We start from the raw sequence: 26,519 nt of genomic DNA on the forward strand, positions 1-26,519 counted from the left end.
AATGGTGTATGAGAAAATAAGGGTAACCATTAAGAAGGATAATAGGGAGGCTAGAAGGCAGTAAGAGCTGAATATAGCAGATGACACAAAAAGATTCATTCAGTATTTTAGTAGTAAAAGAACAGTCAAGGAAGAGGTGAAGTGCATCAGGAATAGTAAAGGTGAATTAAAAAATACGGACAGTGAAATAGCAGATTCTCTAAACTCACATTTTTCTGAGGTCTTCAAATGTGAGGAAGTAGATTATCTTCCAGCCATAAAAGAGACTACTAAGGAGATACTTAGTGATGTGGAAATTGTAGAAGGAGAAGGACTGCTCAGATAAAACAGGCTGAAATAAAACAAATCACCAGGACCAGATATAATATTTACCTTTGAGTTGTTAAGGAGGTTAGTGAGAATAAATTGTCGAGGATCCCAGGGGCCACGACCTGGTCGGGACACCTTGGAGGACAGGAAGTGGGCGTGCACCCATCTGGGATCACGTGGGGGCCGTCTTCCTGGTCGCTTTGGGAGCCACGGGTGCAGGGCATGGAAGCCCCACCCTGTAGGGGCCCGTGGTCACCGCCAGGAGGTGCCCCAATGCCTTGGGAATCCTGGACCCCAGTACTTCCGCCACACCAGGAAGTGCTGGGGGGAAGAGAAGCAGGAACACCTGGAGAGCTTCCGGGAGAACAGCCGGCACTTCCGCAACACTAGGGCGTGTCAGCGGAAGATTGTCGGGGAGCACCTGGAGCTCATTCGGGTGTGGATAAAAGGGACCACCTCCCTCCAGCTGACAGCAAGAGTCGGGTGGAAGTGGAGGCGGTCTGAGGACTGTGCAAGGCATTGTAGTGCGGCCAGGACTGTAAGGGGTGATTTGTGCTGCGGCACTGAGTTTGTGCACTTTTGTAAATATAGACTTTGTAAATAAACACGTGTGTGGCGAAACAACATGTCTGCCTGTCTGTGTCTGGGCTGTACCCCACAAAATATATATATATATATACACTAGCAAAATACCCGAGCTTCGCAGCGGAGAAGTACTTTGTTAAAGAAGTTATGAAAAAGAAAAGGAAACATTTTAAAAATAACGTAACATGATCGTCAATGTAATTGTTTTCTCACTGTTATGAGTGTTGCTGTCATCAAGGATTTGATTATCATTATTTCTTTCAATCAGGTTCGTATTTGGAGGATGTGCTATGTTCAAGTTACATTCCGTGTTTGTCAACCGTTGTAAAGATAACAGGTTTCATTCATCGAAGTGTTCACTACCCAAATCGCTACTCGTGAATCTAAGATGTTTAACAGGCATTCCCGGTATTAACTTGTGGAATTGCCTGTGATTATTTAGTGGCAGCGTCTCTATTAACTTGTGGATTTGCCTGCAAGTATTTAGCGACAGCATCTCTATGAACTTGTGGATTTTCCTGCGAGTATTTAGTGGCAGCGTGTCTATTAACTTGTGGATTTTTCTGCGAGTATTTGGCGGCAGCATCACAAAGTTGTTTCCATCTAGCTGCATCAGAAAATGTACCACGACGTCTGACACGCCTCCTTTTTACTGTTTTCTCACAGCTTGGATTGCTGCTGTCATAATCGGTTTGAGTTTCATGGTTTGCTTCAATTATGTTAGTATTTGCAGGACATGTTGTGTTGAAGTGACACTCGGCATCTGTCAAGCGTTGTAAGCATACAACCGGTTTCATCGATAACTTTGTATCCAGCTTTTGAGAGCTGAAACATTCATAAACATCAAAGTGTTTTACTCAAATCGTCACCTGTGAATCTAAGATGCTTAAGAGGCATTGGCGGTTCTCCAAAGGTGTAAAATATTTGGCCATTTTGGTACACTTTAAAGCGACAACTGAACAATTCAGCGGCAGCCATCAACTCGCATGCAGAAGCATAGGTGAAGGGCTTAAGTATTTAACTCTTCTAGTGCTCCTGTGTAGTATAATTATCTCCTGTACCGTCATCAGACCACACCTTGAACCTGTCCCAGTCATTCAATACGTAAGACACAATGTTCCTGCGGATATCAAGAGTGAGCCTGATATGGCCGTGCAATATGTAACACAGAGAATGGAAAAGGCAGACGGCATCTCCGGGCATGGAAACCACTCGGTAAGTGACAGTTTTTTGATCAATGGTGATCGCCTCGATAGACATGTTAATGAGGGTACGGTTGGAATGGTAAAGGAAATGGGTACCTGAATAGTAAACTAAGTCTAAAATACCTACACAATAACTATAATTGTAATAAACGAACAATAAAACAGCGGAGAAGCCGTGGATTAAATAAAAAGGCTACAGTTATCAGCACAATAAAACAGCAGAGAAGCCGTGGATTAAATAAAAAGGCTGCAGTTATCAGCAGGGAGACATGAATACCGTGGCGAAGCAAGGAAGGGAATGAAGAGACTGGAGCAATGGACAGCCTTATATAGGCAGGCAGCCAACTACGTGGGAGGCGTAGGGATGGGGAACGCAACACCACCTCACACGGCAACCGAGCTGCAGGCTATGGACGTATATATGTACGTAAGTAGGATTCAGTTATGACCGTTACGTGTAGAATTTCGAAATGAAACCTGCTTAACTTTTGTAAGTAAGCTGTAAAGGAATGAGCCTGCCAAATTTCAGCCTTCTACCTACACGGGAAGTTGGAGAATTAGTGATGAGTGAGTTAGTGAGGGCTTTGCCTTTTATTAGTATATATATACCCTTGATGCATATTTTTAGGCAGTCACTGCATACAGGAGAAATTTTGAAGGTCTGGCAAATATTATCCCATTGTATAAAAATGGTGACTTGGCAGATCTAAGCAACTATAGACCAGTAAGCTTAATATGTATCACAGGAAAATTAATGGAATGAATTAATAAGGATCAGACTAATACTCAACAGTCAGTTTGGGTTCAGAAGAGGGAGGTCATGTTTTATCAACATACTGGAATTCTATGAGGAAGCAACAAAAGGGCACTTTTTGATAAGGTGCCACATGAGAGATTGGGCATTAAACTAAAAGAAGTGGAATTTCAGGATGATGTTTACGGATAGGTGCAAAATTAATTTGCCACATACATTTTATTCTGAAGTGAAGCATTGCTTATAAATTTTAAAAATACTTTGTTCTTGCATCTTACAAATGGGATCTGCAGAAACACACATCCATATGTGATAGAAAAAGCCTTAAACATTTCCATCTATTTTTCAAGCCCAAAATGTTATTGAGCGTTATGACCAAACTTTCAAGTATGTTGGTCTTGAAGTAGTCTTTAATTGACATATCTAAAAGGCATAGAACAAAACATGATAGACCTCCCTGATGGACATGTTTGGCAAGCTACATTGTGTGCTATTGCTTGTCATAACCTTATCTCACACAACATTGGTGCATACATTGAAAGCAATTTTTTCTGTAGATTTTCAGATTGAGCAACATTTTTGTCACCTCTCTTCACAAGAAGTGAAAAGAGAACTAAAGAGTCCTACAAAGCTGGTGTATGGCATATATACGTAAGTGGCTCGGACTCCTCTGTGGGAATCAAATTTGATTTAAAATGTAACAAATTAACATTTTCATGTGTGCCAACCTGGTGTTCTTCCTTGTTTGACTCATGATGTATTTGAGGGTGTTGTTTCATATGATCTGGCTTTATACACAGAAGATATTGTCACAAAACAGGAAATGTTCACGTATAGAGATTTGAATGGCAGACTTAATCAATTCAGATTCCTTGGCAATGACGGCAGACAACAAGTCTCGTGAAGTTAAGCCTGGAAGTAAGAAACCAAGTGGGCATGCTGATCAGATTTGTGTTTCCTTAAACCTATTCCAGTCTTGATTGGGACAAAGTTAAAAATCCAGTATAAAATGAGGTTTGGCAATGGGTTTTTGTGGACTTTGTTAATCATCCACTTAAGCTGAAATATCACTATATATGTCACTACCCAGAACTGACACTTTGCTTTAGGCCACTCATTCATATTTGGACCTTTAGGTTTGAAAACAAACACGCTTATTTAAAGATGTGTGCTCCGAACTGAGAGACATCAGCTTTTGCAAGCTTATCTCTCAGCTAAGGATACGTTTCCATCATGTGAGTTGTTGATACAGGTACTGTTTTTACAAGAAACTCTATGGATCATCTGGGCCTCCTGTCACATACAGTAACACTGCGGTTGCAAATGTAATTGAAGTTATAGGAACAAGCTACGAGAGAGGCACGTGCATTGTCTCAGGGAATGATGAGAAGAGACTGGTTTTTGGAAAGAAAATGAATTCTTATTTGCAACAACTTTGATTATTTTTGTCAGAGAGAAGTGCCATTCTGACTTCTTTTTTACTGCTTAAATACAATTTCAGTGAACACGTTCTCAAAATATTTCTGACTTGGACATGTTGATTCGCTACATTATTATTCTTTGCCAGTGTACAACATCTTTGGTTTTTCACTTATAGCTCTGCACTACTTATTTCCTTCCTTAGAGTGATATCTGACATAAATGAGAGCATCAAAAATTACATAATACTCTTTCTACCTAGTATGTCAGACACTTGGTCTGTTAGATGAAGATATTTTAGAATAGGTACTGGATTTACAAAATATCAGAGAAAAGGACATTGAGTTTATTCCACCAGTCCAGTACAGGAAATGTTTACATGCATGGAAATTGCAAGGTAACAATCTGTAGTTACTGCCTGAGTCTCAGACAAATTCATGTTAATGCAATGCACTTGCTTATGTTTTTTATTGAAATAAGCAAAGCCATTATGGGTTTTAAGTGGTCATTTGTGTCAGTGCTCCTAATCATGATTTTTTGTTTTCAGATTCAAAAAATTGCCCTACACCTCTCCAGCTATCCTCTTTATCCCAAACATATATTTTGTGATTAAAGCTAAAAAATTAAATATTTGCCTCATTAGACTCATACGTAATGCACACTTATGCAACCGGGTTTTGCTGGTGTATATGTTTGAATTATTTTCCATAATAATAATTCATAAGTAATATTCATATTAAATAATCTATGATTTCTGGCTCTGCATCACAAAAAGCTAGAATTCCAACATTTTGTCTGCTATATTATCATAAATTACATTGTAGCTTTCTTACTTCAGGCCCAGTGCAGCAGACATGTTGCCAGATGATGTCAATAGAGAGAGATGTGGTAAAAGAGGGGTAGTCATTCAGTCTTGCTTCACTGTTTGCCTGCTTTTATAATTTTAACCTGCAATACCAGGGTGGTGATTGCCGAACAATGGAATTTATCCAGAGGTAGTATGTGCTTTTAAAAATATCTTTTCAAGTATTGAAGCATTTCTTCACATTTTGTTTAGATTTTTGCCAAATCATGTATTTTTTTGATGCCTTTGTCACTTAACTTTTGATTTGTCACTTATGGATTCTTTATTGTCATTAGCCCAAAGTGTGAATCCAATGCTCAGAGGATTGTCACTAGCAAGGAGACTGAGAAGGTGGTACAGAAAAAACAGGCATCACTCAATCCTCATGTGTGCACTTACATAAGGAAATTCCTGGACTTTCAGTGGATTTTTATGTAATGTCACTTGTCATCCCTTTCAGGGCCAGTAGACTCTTTCTGTCTTCTTCTGTATATGCCTCCTAACACCCAAACCACCAGCTTTTGGAGCTTCTCTGGTATTAACCATGAGAGCAGGTCAAACATTTGCTAGGTGAAGATCATCATTAAGTGATGCTTCTGAGAGCAGGTATGTTGTTCTCTTGTTTTTTAGTGGAGATATTTCTGTGTAAGTTTATCCCTAACAAAAAATATGTTATTCTTAAAAGATTAAGCTGATTAATAAAAATTGAAGAAATGTGTTTTCAATTTGTCTCTGACTCTATTTTATGATACTTACAGAGGATCAAAGTTACACTAAGTCGCTTTTTATTCTAAAATACTGAAGTCAATTTGTTGGTCCAAACGAAAGAAAGAAAGAACAATAATTTACTTCAAATTGCAACAAAATACAGGATTGCTGTTTATTATTTGATTACAGAGATGAGCTGCATATTTGGAGTGCATTGCTATTAAAACAATATGCAACTGGAGAAATATCTGTCAATAAATTACTGTAAATAAAAAAGTAAACTGCAAATTTGAGCAAAGTACTATACTGTAATTGTGAAATTCAGTAAGAATACTGTAAAACTGCATTTTACTGGTGACACTGCTGCCATCAGATAGCTGTAATTTTACACAAAAATGTTTTCAGTATTAGAGAGTTGTAAATTTCTAATTAAACAAATGGACATTGACCGATTGGTTTAGAGAAATAACTAAAGAAAGTATTTTGTGTAGGGAGACATGTTTTGGTTTGTGTGTATTGATCTTTCTTTTCTTCCTACTTACTGATTTAATATTTGATTGCTGTGGCACTTTTAAGTTGGGTTGCAGTGAATAGATGAATGTGAAATGCTTGTGTTGGTTTTAACTTTATAGAAATAACTAATTGGGTCTGTCCAATTTTATGTTTGATATTTAACAGTAATTTTCTTATTTTACTGGCAGAGTATTTTTATCTGCTTATTTGTAGGCTTAGCTGTTCTCGCATGTACCAGCAAAAATAAGATGAAGAATATGTATGGGGCTGCATGACTTATCTACCACTCCATGACCACCTTTGTCATTTTTTATATTGATAAGTGTTTGAATTTGTGGTCCCGTAAAACAAACCAGTGTGTAATTGTAAGTTGCCTTGTGTGTTTAGGACAGCACAATGCACCACACCAGTACAATCAGGTAGAATTTGGCCTTGGGTGCAGTCTTGTATTGGTACCATTTTTATACCAGGTGGTGTAGTCAGGCATTTCTAGGGATTAAGTGTTGTGTTTTTTATTTTTATTTTTTGCATTTCTCCCACATTACATCTTGTGAAACCTATGACACACGACTCATCGTGCATTAAAAAAAAAGAATTTGTTTGTTCGGCTTCAGCCTGCTGTACACTCATTTGAACACTCTGCCTTTTCCTGCCGGTTGATTGTGTGTGTCATTACTCCAAGCTGTTGCAAGCACACAAATATCCTTACCTCAAAAGTAGGACCAAAAATGTCCTAACAGGCCAGAAATCATATATTTTTTGTGTAATCTATTGGTTTGCATGGGAGTACTATTGTCTTATGAGAATTTACTATTGTTTTGAACGGTATACATCATTGGTTTGAATGCGTACAATACTGGTTTCATTTACACGAACTTCATTGGCTTGTCTCCGTATATTATTGGTTAGTGTGTGAACTATATAGGCTTGTCTGTGTATACTACTGGTTTGCATATGAAGTGGAAGCAGGATTCCATAGAGCATCACAAAATGCAATAACAAAGTATTTTACATTTATATGCTTCACGTTAGAACACAATTTTAAGTGGCAAATTAAATTATACGATGATTATGTGAAATTATTGAAAAATACAAAACTTATCTTTTAACTCCATTCTGGTGTATTTTCTTTTATATACTGTAGCTCTGAATAGCTTTGATTTATGGTCTGGACAGAACATAAAGATTCCCTGCTTGCAAAGTAGCACCTGGTAAAAATATATTCCTAATGAGGTAGGAGTTGGTCTGCTAAATACTAGCATAAATAGTAGTTTTCATATTTAGAGGATAAAATTTCAACTGAGAATCTGCAAACAGTTTTTAAAACAAAAGGTCCCCAAGTCTCAAGTTCACTAAACTAATTAATCCCAGAATTACGTTTTCTCACATTTATCAAAAATCAAGATTAATTTGAAAAGCTTGTACAGGTTTATTACCCTGTAAGAAAATCTGAAACTAACTGGTGAACATATTATTTTCTGTTATTTTTTTATCACGGCATATTTAACAATATTTCAATTTGGAGCCAGAAATCATCACATACTTGCATTTTTACGTTGCACAACATATTTATTTTCCTTTGAAACTCTGTAACAAGTTACAGAATAGTATAACCTTCAAGCAATAATAACCCTCTTATAGTGTATCTCTTAAATATTGCACCAGACACAATAAATACGGCATTATCTTTTCTAGGTGTTTTCTATTTTTGGTTTGTTCTATACAGCATAAATACAATATACAATTTAGTTTGACAAGATTGATGGCCCTTTCATAAAATGCAATCCATTCAATTTACCTTTTTTTGTCATTTACATTTAAAAATTGATATTGTGTTATAATTTTTTATATAAATACATTTTTGTTCAATTTTACTGTAACAAATAATTTTTGGAAGATCCCCAATGACTATAACAGACAGCTAGATAAGCATCTTAATTGAGATGAGGATTGATTTTTTTTAACTCCTTTTGTTTTTACTATGTTGGTCAATGATGCACAATAATATATTAATAATAGAAGTGATGCAGTTTCCTAATATAAAGCAAGTCATTTAACCCTACTGAGGATAAAGTGTGTGTTGCTACTTGAGCTTGCTAGTTATTTCCTTCTCTAGTTTTTTTCTTTATACACTATATGCTCTAGAGTTCTTAATTCAGGATACTATTCTTATTTAATGTTTCATGAAGCATTTGGAACTATAAACTTGATGTATTCTGATACACATGACAATTGGCATTAAAAAAGGTACTGTAACCAGTGATACGTTAAATCTTTAAAGGAATTATTAGTTTAAGTTCCTGTAAGTAAAGACATACTGTATACTGTCTGGATAAATTTTTAAGTACAACTAGGTCTAGAATATTACAAAATATGTTCCTAATGAAGCAGAACGTTGTGCATTCTTATGTAGTGCATTAACATACAAAGCAATAAATTAACAATTAAAACAAAAACTCAACTTACTGTGTAATAAAAATGTTTCCAAAGACTTAAAAAAAGGTTTGTTGGATCTAGTTTGAAAAGTTTTTTATTGGTCAACTCTTAATTTATTCATCTGTTGACAGTTTTATTTTGTCTGAACGTATTGTCTTTAAAAGTACTCTAAAATCCACCAAAGCATCACACTGCATATATTATGTTTTGAAATGTAATTAAAATTCAAATTAAACATTAAATTTCGTATTAAGGAATCCAGCACCTACAGTGTAAAAATAAAAAAATATATTGTCAAGTTTCATTGTCTGCACTATACATGTATTTGGTAGATGTTTATTAAAGCAAAAGTCTATCATCAAAGACTCCATAAAATTCTATTTAGTATCAATTTAAGATATAAGACTAGTAATAATGAGAAATTGGTTGCAGAATTTTTCGGCAGATGCCTGACTCTCTACATGGACTTCTTCTACTTCTCTTTGTTTCCATGTTTTACTTTTGTGCAAACTTGTGACCGTCACCCGATGAACCTGAAGGCATCTTAAGCTTATCACAATCTTTTAATAGTATCAGTAACAATCCTCAACATTCACAACTCTAAGACTCATTTGAATAAGCATTTAGTGTTCCTATGCTGTTCTGTAAATGCAACATTAAAAACAACAAATAAATAAATGTGCAGTTATTTGTTTCCCAAAATTTCTAACTTGTTCCATTACTAAACAACAAATATCTTAAGTAAAACTATTTTTTTTTATTCTAAAATGTTTTTATTATTTTGTACCTTGGACAAATTCAAATATAGAGCAGAATACTTACAGAGGAGTGGCAGAGTACTAATTGTCCAAAGAACCAAAATACTTCTCATTTTACAAAATTGTATTTCACACAGGCGTTTTTTTTTACTATGGATCATCAACACAATTTCTTCCACTTTAATAGTCTAACACAGAGAAGGGCAGGAATACAAATGCATTGATGAAAAATGGCATTGTTACAAATATGGCATTTGTGCATTGTTAACCAAAAATGTTTAAGGAAGTTACATAAAAATCTAAAATAAGATATCCTGTGTGAACTGCACACAAGTTCTTCAAATTCTGTTTCAGCATAAAACAGGCCTGTTACCTACTGCCATCTATGTCCAATCCTTGACTATAGTTTCAAGCATTCAGTCATTACTCAAAGAATCAGAAAATTAGTGGATACAGCTGAAATTAAGTTCCTTCACATCATCATCATCTAATAAAAATGCTTCTGAGAAGTGTCTCATGGAAGACGTACTGCAACTCAGTGCTCTGGGAGAACAAAGGTGACCCCGTGTGTATCATTATGTACCAGGACGCCACGTGGATGGAAGGAACTAGGGAGAGAGCATCTGTGAGGCACTACTTCCCCTGGGACAAAAGACTGCTGCCCTCCTGAGCAGCTGCGGCACCAAGAATTCCAGCAGAGACGCTGGGAGTTGGAATTCACTGCAGCCCTGTGGGGCTTGCCAGGGGGAACTGTAGAGCCCTACCTTGAACTTCCATCACATCTGGGAGTGATTCCAAGTATTGCCAGGAGCAACATAAAAGGGGCCACCTCACTCAGTGAGCCAGAGTTGGGAGGAAGAGGGACAAACCTTGATTGTGGAGGAGTGGAGTTGGAAATGAGAGAAGAAAAAAAGAAGAAGAAGACAGAAGGGACTGAATAATTAGTGCACTGTGTACTGTGCTATTGAGGAGAGCAAGGGAGCTGTGCTTCTTCATTTGTAAATAAATGTGTGCTGTGCTGGAATTTGTGTCTCTGCCTGTCTGTGTCGAGGTTCAGGCAACTGGAACACCCCTGGTTTCCACAATAACCAGTCGTAACTTTTTTGAAATAGTCAAACTTTTCCTTTGTTCAGCATTCCTGACAATTACCTTGCTCAGATGCATTGTTGTTTTGTTGTGGCTTTCAGAATTTTCTGCATTCATATCATGATGAATGTTGAGAAGGTGTGATAAAAATCTCTCATTTTTGTAGTAACATTGTACCTTGACAATTCCATATTCATCCCGTTTTAATTATTTAAACCATTAAAGCATGTTTCTGGATGCAAGAATGTAACACCTCCAAGGATATGGTTCAGTGTTAGTAGTAAAGCTAAATGAAAGCTGTGACCACAAAAATAATGGAGACGGTGAAAACCGTGCTGCCTTTCTGTGTAGCTGTGCTCATTTGAATCTTTATTGAATACAGCTTCAGTTTTAAATTACCTTTTTCTTGGGCAAAATCCAACATAAAACAGTATTGAAATGCACATGTATTCTATACATAGCAATTAAGTATACCTTCAGATTTAAATTATTGTCAGTTTATTTCTTTGGCAACATCAAATGTAAAATAGAATTTCAAAACACATACTTTATACCTTTATATAGCACCTAGCATAACAATAAAACTGCAAACTGTCATTCTGTAAAAAATACATAGTCAGCACTTATTAAACGTATGGAACTGAGCAGGTCCACATTCAGAACTGAAAAGAAATTCAACAATAGACAGTGTAGCTACACATAATGTTTAACAGTTTAAATATTTCATCTTTAGGTATTAACTTGAACTTTACCACTTGTTAACATATGTGATGCAAAAACGTAAAAAACAGAACAGAATAAAGTCAAAAAACACTAAATTATTAATCTTTCAAGATATGAGTGAACAAAGAATACTATCACTTTAATACAAATGCAATAGTTCATACATATTGCAATGCTGTCTGGAGACAAGAAAGAATCCCACTGCTAACAAGACGTCCTTTAAAAAAAATAAAGAGTTAGCCTTGTAACTCATAGATCATACAAAATAGGCATTATTTCACTGAAGCTATTAACACATTAATTATAAAGTGTTACCATGTGATTTCATAACATAATAATTATAAAATAATTATAGCATAACATAATAATTTCATTGAGTAAAATCCAATATTGCCCACTTGCACCCAAACCATGAAGGTAATAGAGACAGTGCAACCGTGCTGCCTTTCTGTGTAGCCACGCTCATTTGAATGAGGCATCAGTGTGGCAGTCCAGTCCAGAACATAGCATAGCCTGAACAGCACTAACCATGTCCCACTGCTCCCTCTAGTGGCAGCCACAGGAATGATTTATTGTCATGATTTAACTTGACTTTACATTTAAAAATGTAATTGTTTTGTCATTGTCATGAGTGTTGCTGGCATATATATATATATATATATATATATAGCAAAATACCCGCTTTGCAGCGGAGAAGTAGTGTGTTAAAGAAGTAATGAAAAAGAAAAGGAAACATTTTGAAAATAACATAAGATGATTGTCAATGTAATTGTTTTGTCACTGTTGTGAGTGATGAGTGTTGCTGTCATATATATATATATATATACACACACACACATATAAACATATATATATACATATCCATACATATATACATATACACATATATATACACACACATATATATATATATATATATATATACATATATATACATACACACATATATATATATATATATATAAAAATATATATATATATATATATATATATATATATATATATATATATATACAGTCTTTGGGGTGCGAGCAACTGTTGCTGGGGTGCCAGAATCCATGAAGGAAGAAAATGAAAACATTATTTGTACAAATTCTTAATTTATTTATCCATTCCTAAATAATTAAATGGGCAGGCTATTTCGTATCAGTGCAATACGCTGCTTGTTAAAACAGATGACTCCCGCCTTACGTGCAAGTCTGCCTGGATATTATGAACTATCGTATCTGTTCAAGTTCTATTTAAATTTTAAATAGAAGGAATTTTTATTTAGTCGACAGAATATTATTAAGGAATAAATCAACTCAAACCTTAAATAACTTATAATATTTTGCTCTCCATAAAAATATATCCTGTCTAAATTATACAAGTTAGAAATAAAGTAAACGTTAAAAGAACAAACATTCAAATTTCTTTACTCTTATGTAATTTTATATAAAAATAAACTTAAATTTTAAATATCCCAAAAGATTTTGCTCTCCATAAAAATATATCCTGTCAAAATTATACAAATTCAAATATGAACATGGTGCATAACAAAACCTGGAAATATAAATAAAATTTGTTCTTTTCAGCAATAACAAATCAAATCATTCAGTTGTCTTTGCTCTTATGTCATTTTATCAGAGCTGGAAGCCTGGCATCTTTTTTTGGCAACAAGTTCGTTTCTGTTTGCTGTGAGGTTCTGTGTTGTGGAGATTCTCAGGATGGACTGCAGGTGCTCATCAGTGAGGTGACTCCTGTGTGTTGTTTTGTTAGTCTTCATCACTGAGAAGAGCTTCTCACACAGATATGTGCTACCAAACATGCACAAGGTTCGAGCCGCATGTAGACGGAGCTGGAGCATTTCTGCGGGAATGGAGTGAATAAACTGTGCAGGCCGTGCAGTATCGTACTTTGCCTTCAGTGTGCCATTACACTGCAGCTCAATCACCTCCATCTGAATCTGCACAGGTGCAGTTTCCACATCAACAGCAAATGGGTTGCGAAACAACTCAAAATTCTTTTTTTGTTCTTCAAAGTCACCAAAGCGCCGTGCGAACTCAGTGCGTCATGCGCTCAGTTTATCAGCAAAATGCGTATTTGGGAACACCGTAGTGCCGACTTGGTTCAACATTACTTGGCAACAGGGAAAGTGGGGCAAGTTGCACTGGTGCATTTGTCTCTCCCATAAAAGCAGCTTCATTTGAAATCACTTTGTGATTTTGCACGGGTAAAAACGTCTGCTGAAGTGTCAGATTCTTCTTTAACTCTTTTGCTTTCTGTATCTTGTGCATTGCATTTAAGTGTTTCAGGTTATCTTGATGTTTTGTCTCATAGTGCGTCTTAGATTAAATTCTGTAATTACAGCCACATTAGCTCCATAAATGAGACACACGGGTTTACCGGCAATGTCAGTAAACATATACTCAGCCTCCCATCAGTTTTTAAAGGCTCTATGTTCAGAATCACCTTTTTTCTTCGGCATCGTGTGGGATAGCTTCGCAATAACTTGCAGCATCATAAGCTAGACTTGATTAACGCGGTAAGTGTTCGGCAAGGCAGCTGAAGCGCTGCATTATGGGATCTGTAGTTTATTGTGTTACCAGCGTTTCATATCCCCGGGCCAATAATAACAATAATACAGTACAGTAATCCCTCCTCGATCGCGGGGGTTGCGTTCCAGACCCCCCCGCGATAGGTGAAAATCCGCGAAGTAGAAACCATGTTTGTATGGTTATTTTTATATATTTTAAGCCCTTATAAACTCTCCCACACTGTTTATAAATATTCCCCGCAGAGTTATACAGCATAATCCCGTTGTATTCTCTTAGATATTAGGTAAGATTCACTGAAATTATCTATATAAACACACTGTTTATATACAGTAAAACCTAAATATTATTTTAAAGATATTGAGTGTCTCCGATATCACATGTTACAGCCATTACGATAGACAGGCCACCAGCAATAAATATGGACAATGCAAGAAAAATAGTATACAGTAAATGTGTGTACAGTGACACTAAACGTACGTACATGTACTAAGTACTGTAAGTAGAAAATTAATTATGGTTACTTACCAACAATGACACGATGACTTGTCCGATAACAATGAGTTTTATTTTACTGCACAACAAAGGAGAGCGTTATAGCCCCTAAAGGAGCCACTTCAGGCGATTGTGTAGCACTGCCATTGTTCTTCTTCTGGCAGTCTTCAATCCAAATCCCTAAAGCAGATTCCATCCAGACTACTGCCTTATTACATCCACTTACAACTCATTTTGCACCCTGGTTAAAAGGACACTGTGGCTGTAGATCTTATATTCCTTTCCTACTTTTTTAAATAAAAAGAATCATAGCCTTCAACAAATCCAAAACGTTTACCTTTTTGGCAATTGTTAACATCTTCCGTTTGAGCTTGGGCACGGCCCCTGAAGCAGTAGCAGATCGTTTTGGAGCCATAATGAAGGGCTTGACTATGCACAAAGATAAACACAAAAGAGCACAACTCTTTACACAGCGAAACACGTTGATGCTGAATGAGCGAGACGAGACTTCCTGGTTAACACTGCATTCAGCAGGCAGGAACTTAACTGCGTGCTCTGATTGGTTAGCTTCTCAGTCATCTGCCAATAGCGTCCCTTGTATGAAATCAACTGGGCAAACCAACTGAGGAAGCATGTACAGGAAGTAAAAAAGACACATTGTCTGCAGAGCCCGCGAAGCAGCGAAAAATCCGCGTTATATATTTAGTTATGCTTTCATATAAAATCCGCGATAGAGCGAAACCGCGAAAGTCAAAGCGCAATATAGCGAGGGATTACTGTATATAAAATGATCACGCGTGCCGGATATAATTACACGCCAGGCCGGATGTGGCCCGTGGGCCTTGAGTTTGACACATATGGACTAAATAGAACTTGAAAAGATATAGTTTTTCGAATGTGATCACGCAATTCAGATCAAGTTGACACGCACTACAGTACATCAAGCCCGCGTGCTATTGTGGTTTTGCCTGCGTGCCTCAATAAATTACCCTCCCCTCGCTCTTACTTTTTTACCATTCATCTAATGAATACACTGAGTATGGCTTTACTAAAACAATCATTGATCGCGAATAAAGTATCCATTATTTATAAAGCTTCAATTGGTGATCTGTTTTTCTGCGTTAACCGCATATTTTTTCTTACGTCTCAAACCAAGGGGATGCGAAGGTAAAATGAATAAAAATGCGTGTCTACATACTCAGTGCATCCCCTCTCGGGAATCGAATCTCGGCGCTACAGGCGAAGCCTCTACTATCGCGCCACGGCATGTGGTTTGTCTATTTGAGCGTAGCAGTGTAATTCGGTTTTTGTTCAGCACTTTTTGGAACTGTTGATTTTTGTCTGTGCACTGCGTCAGTTCACGTGAGCCGCTGAATATGATTTTATATGTCACTCGCTCGCTTGTAATTGTTCCGCTGCCTTCTTAATTATATAATGTATGTTTTCTTCAGCGGTTTTTGGAGCTCTTCCTGGTTTTCTACGTACTGCGTGATTACGTGGGAGGCGTGATGATGTCACACGAAACTCCGCACCCCACGGCTTTTGAGCTCAACTCCATTACAGTAAATGGAGAAAAATAGCTTCTAGTTATGACCATTATGCATAGAATTTCGAAATGAAACCTGCCAAACTTTTGTAAGGAAGCTGTAAGAAATAAACCTGCCAAATTTCAGAGAATTAAAATTGGAGAATTAGTGATGAGTCAGTGAGTCAGTCAGTCAGTCAGTCAGTCAGTCAGTGAGGGCTTTGCCTTTTATTAGTATAGATATGGTTAATCTGCTAATTTTTTAATTAATGCAGTACTTAAAGTTTTTTTTCTTACATATCCGTCATGGATTTGACACCCAAGGGCAAAGGAGCTCCTAATCTTAAAACTGCAAGGTTTTAAGGATAGCGGCACTCAATATACCATTGGTGGTTAGAAAAATAAAGGGATGGTATAAAAAGTTTTGGGAAAGCTTACATCAAAATTTCAGAAGTAGCAGAACAGTGTTCAAAACCATTCAAACCCACTTTAAATGCTGGTCTGAATCAGAAGCCATTAGAGGCCATAACACTCTCAAGAGCCATCGAGCTAGAAAAGGTAAGTGAGAGATTGGGAGATAACTGTTCACATTCGACTTCAAGACTGGACATTTTAACATTGATATTACAGAAGCAATTCTCAATTCAGCTTATGCAGAGGTATTGCGTAAAATGCATTTCTTATTCTTGCAACAGCCAGGATTGTTGGGTGAAGGCAGGATTTAAGAAAAAAGGGACAGAGATTGGGGCTGAACTTATACCTGTAAAACCTTCACATGGCCACTAGCTTCATCAGGCATCATGTTATTGCCTGTTAAGGGACAAGCAAGACTGTGCTGGAAGGTCATCACACAGTTGCATAATTAGAATTCCCAATATCTAAGTGTGTAAATTGACATGTATGTGTGATGAGATCAAATATGACATCCCCTCTGAATAGAATTTGTGTAATGTGATATTGGCTTTAATCAAATTGAGTTGCCTTATATAAAATTCTGAATGCTTAGGTTTATGTTATTTCAGTTAAGCATAATATGTCAAGGTTAGTGTCTGTAATTAATTCAGTGCTTTACCAATGATAGACCGTGTGTCAAGGCAATGATAGTGACAGACAATTCATTGAAAACAGATTCATATTCTTAAATTTTCTCTAGATCACAAAGATTTGACATATCTTCTTCTTCTTCTTTTGGCTGCTCCCATTAGGGGTTGCCACAGCAGATCATCTTCTTCCATATCTTCCTGTCCTCTGTATCTTATTCTGTTACACCCATCACCTGCATGTCCTCTCTCAACACATCCATAAACCTTCGCTTAGGCCTTCCTCTTTTCCTCATCCCTAGCAGCTCTATCCTTAGCATCCTTCTCCCAATATGTCCAGCATCTATCCTCTGCACATGTCCAAACCAACGCAATCTCGCCTCTCTTACTTTGTCTCCCAACCATCCAACTTGAGCCGACCCTCTAATGTACTCATTTCTAATCCTATCCATCCTCGTCACACCCAATGCAAATCTTAGCATCTTTAACTCTGCTAAGCTCTGTCTCCTACTTTCTGGCCAGTGCTACCCACTGTGCACATCCAACCCATATAACATAGCTGGTCTCACTACCGTCCTGTAGACCTTCCCTTTCACTCTTGCTGATACGCGTCTGTCACAAATTACTCCTGACACTCTTCTCCACCCATTCCACCCTGCCTGTACTCTCTTTTTCACCTCCCTTCCACAATTCCTGCTACTCTGTACTGTTGATCCCAAGTATATAGATTTGACATATAGATTGGCAAACTAAAAAAGGCCAGGCTTTTGAATTCTTATTTGAGTTTGCATCAGTTTAGTCATTTACCTACCCGATGTCTCCATTACAGAGCTGTGTGGAGATTAAACCGATGCTGGCATCATTTGGCACTAGGAGGGAAAGATGTCTGGTTGAATGTGAGATATTGCAGATTCACTTGTGCTATGTAATTCACGGCCAGTTTAGAGTGTGCAGTAACCCTAATGTGTTTTTTTATATGAAAGAAAACTGGAAAAAAAAACAGAAAAAAGCAAATAAAAATGTACAAATGTGACTCAGTATCTTGAGTTGAAGTTCAAGTCTGGTTGCTGGGATGGTGAGACCATGGAGTCACTGGACAGCTACGATATCCTTTAACTAATTTTTCACAGAGAACATTGTAGCATTTATAACATTCTGTGCTTTAAAGCAATACACAGCAATTTTAATAAAGCTAATCTCAAAAGGGTGATGTTGAACTTCATTCAAAACATTTACATTTATTTATTTGGCTGACATCTTTATACAACATTTATGATACAATTGGTTACATTTCATTTGGTTTTCCAATTGGAGCACAGGCAGGTAAACTGACCTGCTCATGGTCACACTGGGTCAGTAGCAGGTAGTATTGGCTGGGTATTTTAAGACAAGGCATTTGTACACATTAATAAGATAATATTAGAAAAATGTCAATTATCAAACAGGTTGATATGGTAGTCCAATGTATTCAAATTTAAAACGTTGCTCAATGGCAGGATAGTTTTATAGACTGGGAATGGATCATATTATCAGTATAATTGCTCCAGCTAAAAGGGAATTTGCTGTAATCATCTCTTTAGGTTTGAATCCAGCCTGCAATAGAAGCAGCAGTAGCGTTTTGTGCCTGAAGTAATTAATAACATAGTCCAGCAGTACCTTTTAAAAAAAAAGAATTACCTCATTTCAAGGTAATGAAGCACCTACCATGATGTTTGCAGACTGGGGAAAGAGCAGTGGAGTTACACTCTACCAAGGTGGGTGCCTTATTACCACTGGCTTCTATAGATAGATAGATAGATAGATAGATAGATAGATAGATAGATAGATAGATAGATAGATAGATAGATAGATAGATAGATAGATAGATAGATAGATAGATAGATAGATACTTTATTCATCCCAAGGGGAAATTCACAGGCTGTCTCTATTTTGATATGTTAATACAATCTATTGGTGAACCTAATGTACATCTACAGAGTGCAAATGAAGTGCCAATAAATGGCCAATAAATGGTTCCATTGTAATCAAGATGTTTATGAATATAGAGGTTGGTGAAATGTGGCAGCATAACATAACATTCTAATTCAGTGTAGGGCCAAGTAGAGGTAGAGCCAATTCTTTTAACATAGGCTGCATGGCAGGAAACAGCAATGGCAGAGGTGCCAGTCCATCACAGCCCCACTCAAGTACATACCAACACATAACTCACAAAAGACCCATGCTGCGTCAACAAATACCCCAACCCCAACAATACTGGGGAGAAGCGATGAAAATTGCAGTACCCAGAAAGCAACCTAAGCAAGTATGGGAAACTGCAAACTCCATATAGACAACATATTTACTCAAAACACCGTGATGTTCTAACAATGATGGATGGATTAAAAGCCAGAAGTCTGTATGACCATCAACATCAAGTGAATCCATGAGAACCCTAACTACAAAGAGGACTATTTCATTTATGTTAGGTATAATGTCCAGAGGGGACTGGGCAGTCCCGTGGCCTGGAACCCTTTGCCGATTTTATTTTTTTCTCCAGCCGTCTGAAGTTTTTTTTTTTTGTTTTTTCTGTCCACCCTGGCCATCGGACCTTACTCCTTTTCTATGTTAAAAAATGTTGTCTTATTTAAATTTCTTATTTTGTCTTTTATTTTTCTTTTCTTCATTATGCAAAGCACTTTGAGCTATTTTTTGTATGAAAATGTGCTATATAAATAAATGTTGTTATTGCAGAAGAGCTCATGCTGGTAGCTCCAGGTACCCTTGCACCTCTAAGTTAAAGGTGCCCTTGACAGTTTCCTGGCATGTGGCTGTGAAACTGTAAATAGGGGCTGATTTTTAACTTCAGCCCAAAGAAATGATGAAAGTTTCAAAGGTTTTTATTAACAATTGCATTAAGTTTATGTGAAGAGTTAATATTTGCAGTTTTGGGCCTTCTTTTTCAAGACCTCTGTAATTCGCCCTGGCATGCTGCCAATCAACTTCTGGGCCAAATCCTGGCTGATGGCAGCCCATTCTTGTATAATCAATGCTTGGAGTTTGTCAGAATTGGTTGGTCTTTGTTTGTCCACCTGCCACTTGAGGATTAACCACATGTTCTCAATGGGATTACGCTCTGGGAAGTTTCATGACCATGGAACCAAAATTTCAATATTTTGTTCCCCGAGCCACTTAGTTATTACTTTTGCCGTATGCATATCCTCAACCTCTTGGGCAGGAATCAGGGTTGTAAAATGTGACGTGTATCATAGATATAAGTCAGTTGATATTATGACCTGTATGGTTTCTGCTGTGCTCAGGAGACTTTGAACTGGAGTTCTTTTTAAGAAAGTGTTAAGAACTGAAGTATGAAAAGGAATATTCATTCAGTTCTTATTAGAGAATTTTAATCATATCATATGATTTCTTAAGGAATAAAAGACATCTTTGTTTTAATTACTGTTGTGACTTAGATTTTGTTTTATGTATTCCACACTAGGACATAGCAATCACACTATGAATCATTAGGAAGTGCCTGGTTTTTGTGCACAACACACTGGATCAGAGGACATTATTCAAATTAAATATACTTTAAGGACCACTGAGATAGAAAAGTTCAAAACCACACAGAACTGACAATTCAATCTTTTGTTTATGCAAGGGGCGGCATGGTGGCACAGTGGGTAGCACTGCTGCCTCGTAGTTAGGAGACCCGGGTTCGGTCCTCCCTGCATGGAGTTTACATGTTCTCCCTGTGTCTGCGTGGGTTTCCTCCCACAGTCCAAAGACATGCAGGTTAGGTGCATTGGCGATTCTAAATTGTCCCTAGTGTGTGTGTGTGTGTGTGCGCGCCCTGCAGTCGCCTGGCATCCTGCCAGGGGTTTGTTTCCTGCCTTGTGCCCTGTGTTGGCTGGTATTGCCTCTAGCAGACCCCATGACCCTGTAGTTAGTATATAGTGGATTGGATAAAGGATGGATGGATGTTTATACACGCATATTGACATTTTTTTAAAGGAAAACAAATCAAGCTGCTTCCCTCAAATGTGGACATCTTCAGTTTTAGGTCTACTTGGAACTCCTCTGAAATAATAAACATAAACACTTTCTTACACTTTCTTAAAGGTCTGAAATTGAGGGTAACCCTTGTTTCTTCCACTAATCTCCCGTTCTGGAGTTATCCTGAACATAATAAGGCATCAGAACATTCTCATAAAAGAATAAGAAGGGTATTAATTGATGGAAAACAATAACAGAAGAGAAGATAACTAAAAAAGGATCAAAATAACACAACCACGGGGATAAAATAACAAACTGACCCCAAATAAGTGAGAATAGGCATTTTTTGTTAATGATGGACTAAAATACTTTACATCTGGTATGTCAAACTCATTTTGACTAAGGCCCAAATAGAACACTTGATACTAGAATGTATCAACAAACTACTACCGCTACTTTTACTTTACAAACAAGACACAAATGTACCTGTCTGCTTTATCACAATCTTATGTTCTACCTAGTCTCACTGTTGAAACTGTCTTTTTTCTTTGTCAGCTTTAATTTTTTTGGAGAGTGCAGCAGGTTAAAAAGCTACCAGTAGCCACAAGAACGAAATTAGCACTGAATGTAAAAAAACGATGTCAGGGCCAGCTCTACCATTTTTGCTATCCTAAGTGAAGCTGTAAATGATGCCTACTATTCTATTTTACCCTTTGATATGGTGTTACTGTACCTATATAACATTTTGCTTGTAATCTGGTAGTTTGTATTGATTATGAACAGGTTTATATATTTAATTTATCCTGATTAATGTTGAAAACTGAAATTTAGAAGGATTGTTCATAGGCAGTGGGTATCTGCTAAGATAGGACATTTCAGTATATTAATACATAGGTGTAACAACAACTCCTAAATAAAAAAAAATAAATCGAAAAATGCTTTGACTATTTTGATTGAAATTTGGCGACACCATAGAAAAAGAAGATTATCTGACCAATGTCTTTTATTTGTATTTATTTAAAATAATACTGCACAGAGACGCTATGGTTGATGCAGCACTGAGACAAGCCCAGAGAGAAACAGCACCATGTGGCCACCAGGGCACTAGCCAGTTTATGCAAATGAAGGCTACCAGTAGAAGTGTTGGGTGGGGTATACAAAGAACGGCACTGACCAATAGGATGGATGGACGAGTGTATGTCTACTAGGATTAGGTGTTTTAATCCCTTTGTAATCAGGACAGCATTGATTTCTTAGGTAGGACTGGAGATGTCTCCATGGGTTTTCATCTGGCAGTGTTACTGTCTCCAGTACGACACATTATCAGTTGTATAGAAGGGAAGGCTCTTAGCACAGGATAAACAAATGTGATCACATGTGATATGTAGAGTGGGCTATGAGGTGGAAGGAGAAAAACTCACCAAAGTTAAAGAAAGACATGACTAGACATCATGCTGCAAAGTTTGATTGTGGCTACCAGATGCTGTGACTATGAACATACAGTAGGCGTTACTTCACCAGAAGCAAAATCGTTAGGGAGAGAAAAGTAAAGGAAGAAGTGGTATCCTTGGGTCCAAGACAAGCCATGAGGGATAGAGTCCCTTGGTCAATTAAAAACAAAGTGCAGCTCAATTAATGGTCTCCCCAATGCCAAAACAGAGAGGAGGTGGACACTGTACTGTACGTGTTCTTTTCACCTGTTTTTTTTCTGTACAATCCTTACTTCTTTCCTGTTTTCAGCCTCACTCTTTCATAAAAAGTTCTTCCTTTGGTTGTTTACAGTAGTGATACCCACAAAGGGGTCACTGCAATACATTTGCAGGGAGAAAACAACCCCAAAATTAAAAATATTTAATTGATTGTATGGGAAACAAATGTATATCCAGTGAAGGTCATTGCTGTTTTTAGTAAGTTAATGTAAATCACGATTCAGTGTTAGAACTTTATTGACTCACTTTGGCTTTTGGTGTAGACTCATTAATAAAATGAAAAACAGATTTTAAAAAATAGATGCTTGAAAATATGACTGATCAAAAACACAAACACAAAGGCTTGAGTGAATGACATAAACAAATAATAATACTATAGTACAGTAGACCAAACTGGACTCTGACTTTCACCGTTACACCTATCAGGTGTGGTGGTGTAGGCATAATTCTTGCTTAACTTTATTTTTTACTTGTTTGCTTATTTATATTTACTGTTTATTTATTTACTCTTTTATTGTAATTATAATTGTTTTATTTCTTGTATGGAAATGCATGATATACATTCTAATAAGACTCAATCAAGAGCATAAAAATTTGGGGAATTCCACCTCATATACCTGAAAATATGCAAAAGAAAAAATGACATCTTTACAAACTACAATTCAAAATGGAACTGACACAGAGAAGGAAAGATGGCGAATTTATATTGGGAAGGCTGGAAGAGGGGGGATCTTGCAGAGACCGGAACAGGAAATGATGTCTTTAGAAGGTGTAACCCTGAGATTCGGAAGTGACTTCTTTAGGAGGCAGGCTCTGGTAAGGGTCTACAGAGGGGAACAAAAGGAGAGAGTATCACTTGACAGCGCCAATCACTGGCTAGGCTGAGAAACATTTATTTTTGAGCCCGTAAACCATCTCCCATGCACACATGTGACACTATAAAACAAACTTAGGGCAACGTTTCACTGCTTCATTTCCTTGGGGAGCAGAGTGGAATTTTATTTAAGCAGATATTTGAAGGTGTGTTTAGTTGTAAGTGATATATTTATAAATTCATGTCATGTAGATGAGATGAAAATGTAAAAACCATTAACCACTATCTTTCTCTATCTTTGTGTATTTTAAATGTAATTTAAATTTGTTTTTATGCAGGAATATTAAAGCAAAACTAAACACTTAAATTCCTAAGATAAACAATTCATAAATAGAAAAACACATTAGAAAACATCAGGGAAAAGAATGGGGGCAGAGTGGAAGGTGCAAGAATCTTCAGAAGCTTGAGATCATCACTGTAATCTGAAGCTAAGCAGGGGTAAAATAAAATTGGGTATCTTGACCCACCCAAGTATGCGTGTGTGGTAATATTAATTATTTTTGAAAACATCTACTTACTTGATTGGCTGATTTGAAACAAAGAACTGCCAGCATGAGGATGAGAAAATATGTAAAAGGCCTCAAAGATTGGAGAATGGTTGATGGGAGACAGGTGAAGCAAGGTCTGTAGATTAAAATAAGGTGAAGGGATACGTAGTTAGTGATTCTCCATTGTTTCCCACTGGTCCTTGTAGTACATTTTCACTCTTCTAGAGTAGCGTTACTTCCATTGGCCAGTCTGATCTCAATATATGGTTCTATATTAATAAAAGCCACAAGTATAACTGTATTAAGTATCAAGTAGAATATATATACACATTTTTTCCAAGCTAAATTATAAACCCTTGACTTTAATTCCATTACAGTTATACATATATAATTGGTAATTTTTTTGTAATTCTTTCTTAAATGGTTTAGAGAAATAAAAGTCTTTCAGCCAGACAACTGTTAATCTAATGAATGAATAAATCTCTGGGACTCTGACTGTGTCTGGCTTGTCAGACTTTCTACAATCTGACAGTGTTTCTTCAATTCACTGATGGATAGATGATGTTGTTTATTAATTTTGATAATTAGTTTCTAATTTGTTTTTGATATATTTAAACAAATCTGTATCCTTTTTGTGATTTTGGGCTGTACAAGAAGTACATTGTTGTTGTTTGCAATGAAAACCAGAATCTAGTGGTGGATGTATCAGAAATCCATAACAGGACATCTTTGTGATCATATTCACTGATTCAGGGACAATTAAATATTGCTGTTCAAGCAAACATTGATTAATGCTTCAGGGTGACTAGAAAAACTTTACTCAAATACAGAATTTCAAACTCCACACAAACAGGCCCCACCTAGCTGAAGTTAAAACACAAATTTTAGGTGCTGTGAAGCAGCAGTTTAATCAGTGTCCTGCCCTATTTGTAAACTTAAAATTTTTATAGTGAGAACTATAATGGGGAACTTAATAGCACAGAAGACAGCAGGCAATTATATATTTATGCATCTGTTGATCCATCTTGACCTTGCTAACTCACCTATCCCCTTTTGCAACTTGGGGGCAAAGAATTATTATACTACAATAAAACTTTACTTTCAGTTAGTCTGCTCTTGAGTCACCATCACCTCACTTTTCAAGACCTGGAGCCTCATGTATAAATAGTGCATATGCACAAAAATGTTGCGTATGCCCATTTCCGTGCTGACTTCCAGATGTATAAAAACTAAACTTGTCTTAAAGCCCAGCAAATTTTCATGCCAGCCTTACCTTGTGCATACACAATTTTCCACTCTTTTTGCAAACTGGCGGCACCCAGTGTCAAAGCAGTGCTACTGTTCCTGTTTGGTTTCTCATTCTTTTTTAGATTCACATACCTTATGTGGCTTAATCAAATACACTGAAATTAACCGCATATCATTTAAAAATTTAAGGCATCTGATTGTAATCAACCTGTAACAATATAATGGTGCATGGAATGGGTAAGATATTCCAAATTCCACAGCTGCTTTAGTGTTGTTACTCTCAGTGCACAACTCAGAGTATTTTAACCCACTGTATCTGAGTGTGTAATCACAGCCATACAGCAGCTGGTTGGAAAGCTCTACAGTGGTCTATACAATTTGGATTCTTTATCCAATGCAATCCTCACCATCCCTGGCCCCTGTTGAGTTGTCTACTGCTATGGCCTCTCAGGCTTCTTCTGCCCAGCATCTGCTCCCCTCTGAAATTCTCCTGTGTAATGTACACATTTAGGTTTAGTTAGGTTTAATCAGTAGGTTAATCAGTTGTTGGATGGCAATGTAACTTTGTACATGAAAGGTACAAAACTATTTGATATATCCACCAAATATTAAGTAAAGGGCTGCCAAATTACCAAAAATTAGTTTCTCTAAATTATTTTCTCTTTATACTTCAGTTCCCTAACTATTAAAAAGAAATGAATGTTAGGTGAGTGGGCAGTTTCAAATATGTCTGTGTGAGTGTATATGCACTACAATGGACTGGTTGTGTGTTGATTCTTGCTTTACACACAATGCTGTAGGGACTATTTCTGTCTCGTGACATTATTCGGGATTAAGTTAAGTTTTTGAAAAGGGGTTAAGGTATTCATGCTATTTTGTTATTTTGATTCACTCAGTACTGTTGGAGTTTCAAAACGTCTTTGTAGAAACACTGTGACAGGACTGTGGTCGGTTGGTGCCCTGCCCGGTTTTGTTAATGCCTTGCACCCTGTATTGGCTGGGATTGGCTCCAGCAGACCTCTGTGAACCTGTGTTAGGATATAACGGGTTGGAAAATGACTGACTGACTGACTTTGATAGGAAGCAGTATCTTTTTTTCCTTCATCTCCTATGAATATCACATGATATGGCCACATGATGTGATTATTTTTGTAGAAAGTTGTGATGCTCATTTATTTATTTGGAATAGACCTGCAAAAGTTTTTAGTGTTCATTGCTTTGCTTGTACTTCCTCTTCTTACTCTTTCTCTTCCTCTTCACTGACACTTTTGACAAGTTAGTTGTGGTTCTACTC

General features: G+C 37.0%; 1 protein-coding gene across 1 annotated transcript in view; it reads right to left on the reverse strand.

Annotated features, from left to right (window-relative positions):
• LOC120542356 (deleted in malignant brain tumors 1 protein-like) overlaps window positions 1-9,758 on the reverse strand; it is a 31,115-nt gene extending 21,357 nt beyond the window's left edge. Inside the window, exon 1 of the mRNA XM_039774749.1 lies at window positions 9,596-9,758. Within this exon, the coding sequence (XP_039630683.1) occupies window positions 9,596-9,692 (97 nt within the window). The 5' untranslated portion in view covers window positions 9,693-9,758. The remainder of the gene's footprint in view (window positions 1-9,595) is intronic.
• Between the last annotated feature and the right edge of the window lie 16,761 nt (window positions 9,759-26,519).

This window comes from Polypterus senegalus, chromosome 13, assembly GCF_016835505.1.
Source record: "Polypterus senegalus isolate Bchr_013 chromosome 13, ASM1683550v1, whole genome shotgun sequence".
Taxonomy (NCBI): Eukaryota; Metazoa; Chordata; class Cladistia; order Polypteriformes; family Polypteridae; genus Polypterus; species Polypterus senegalus.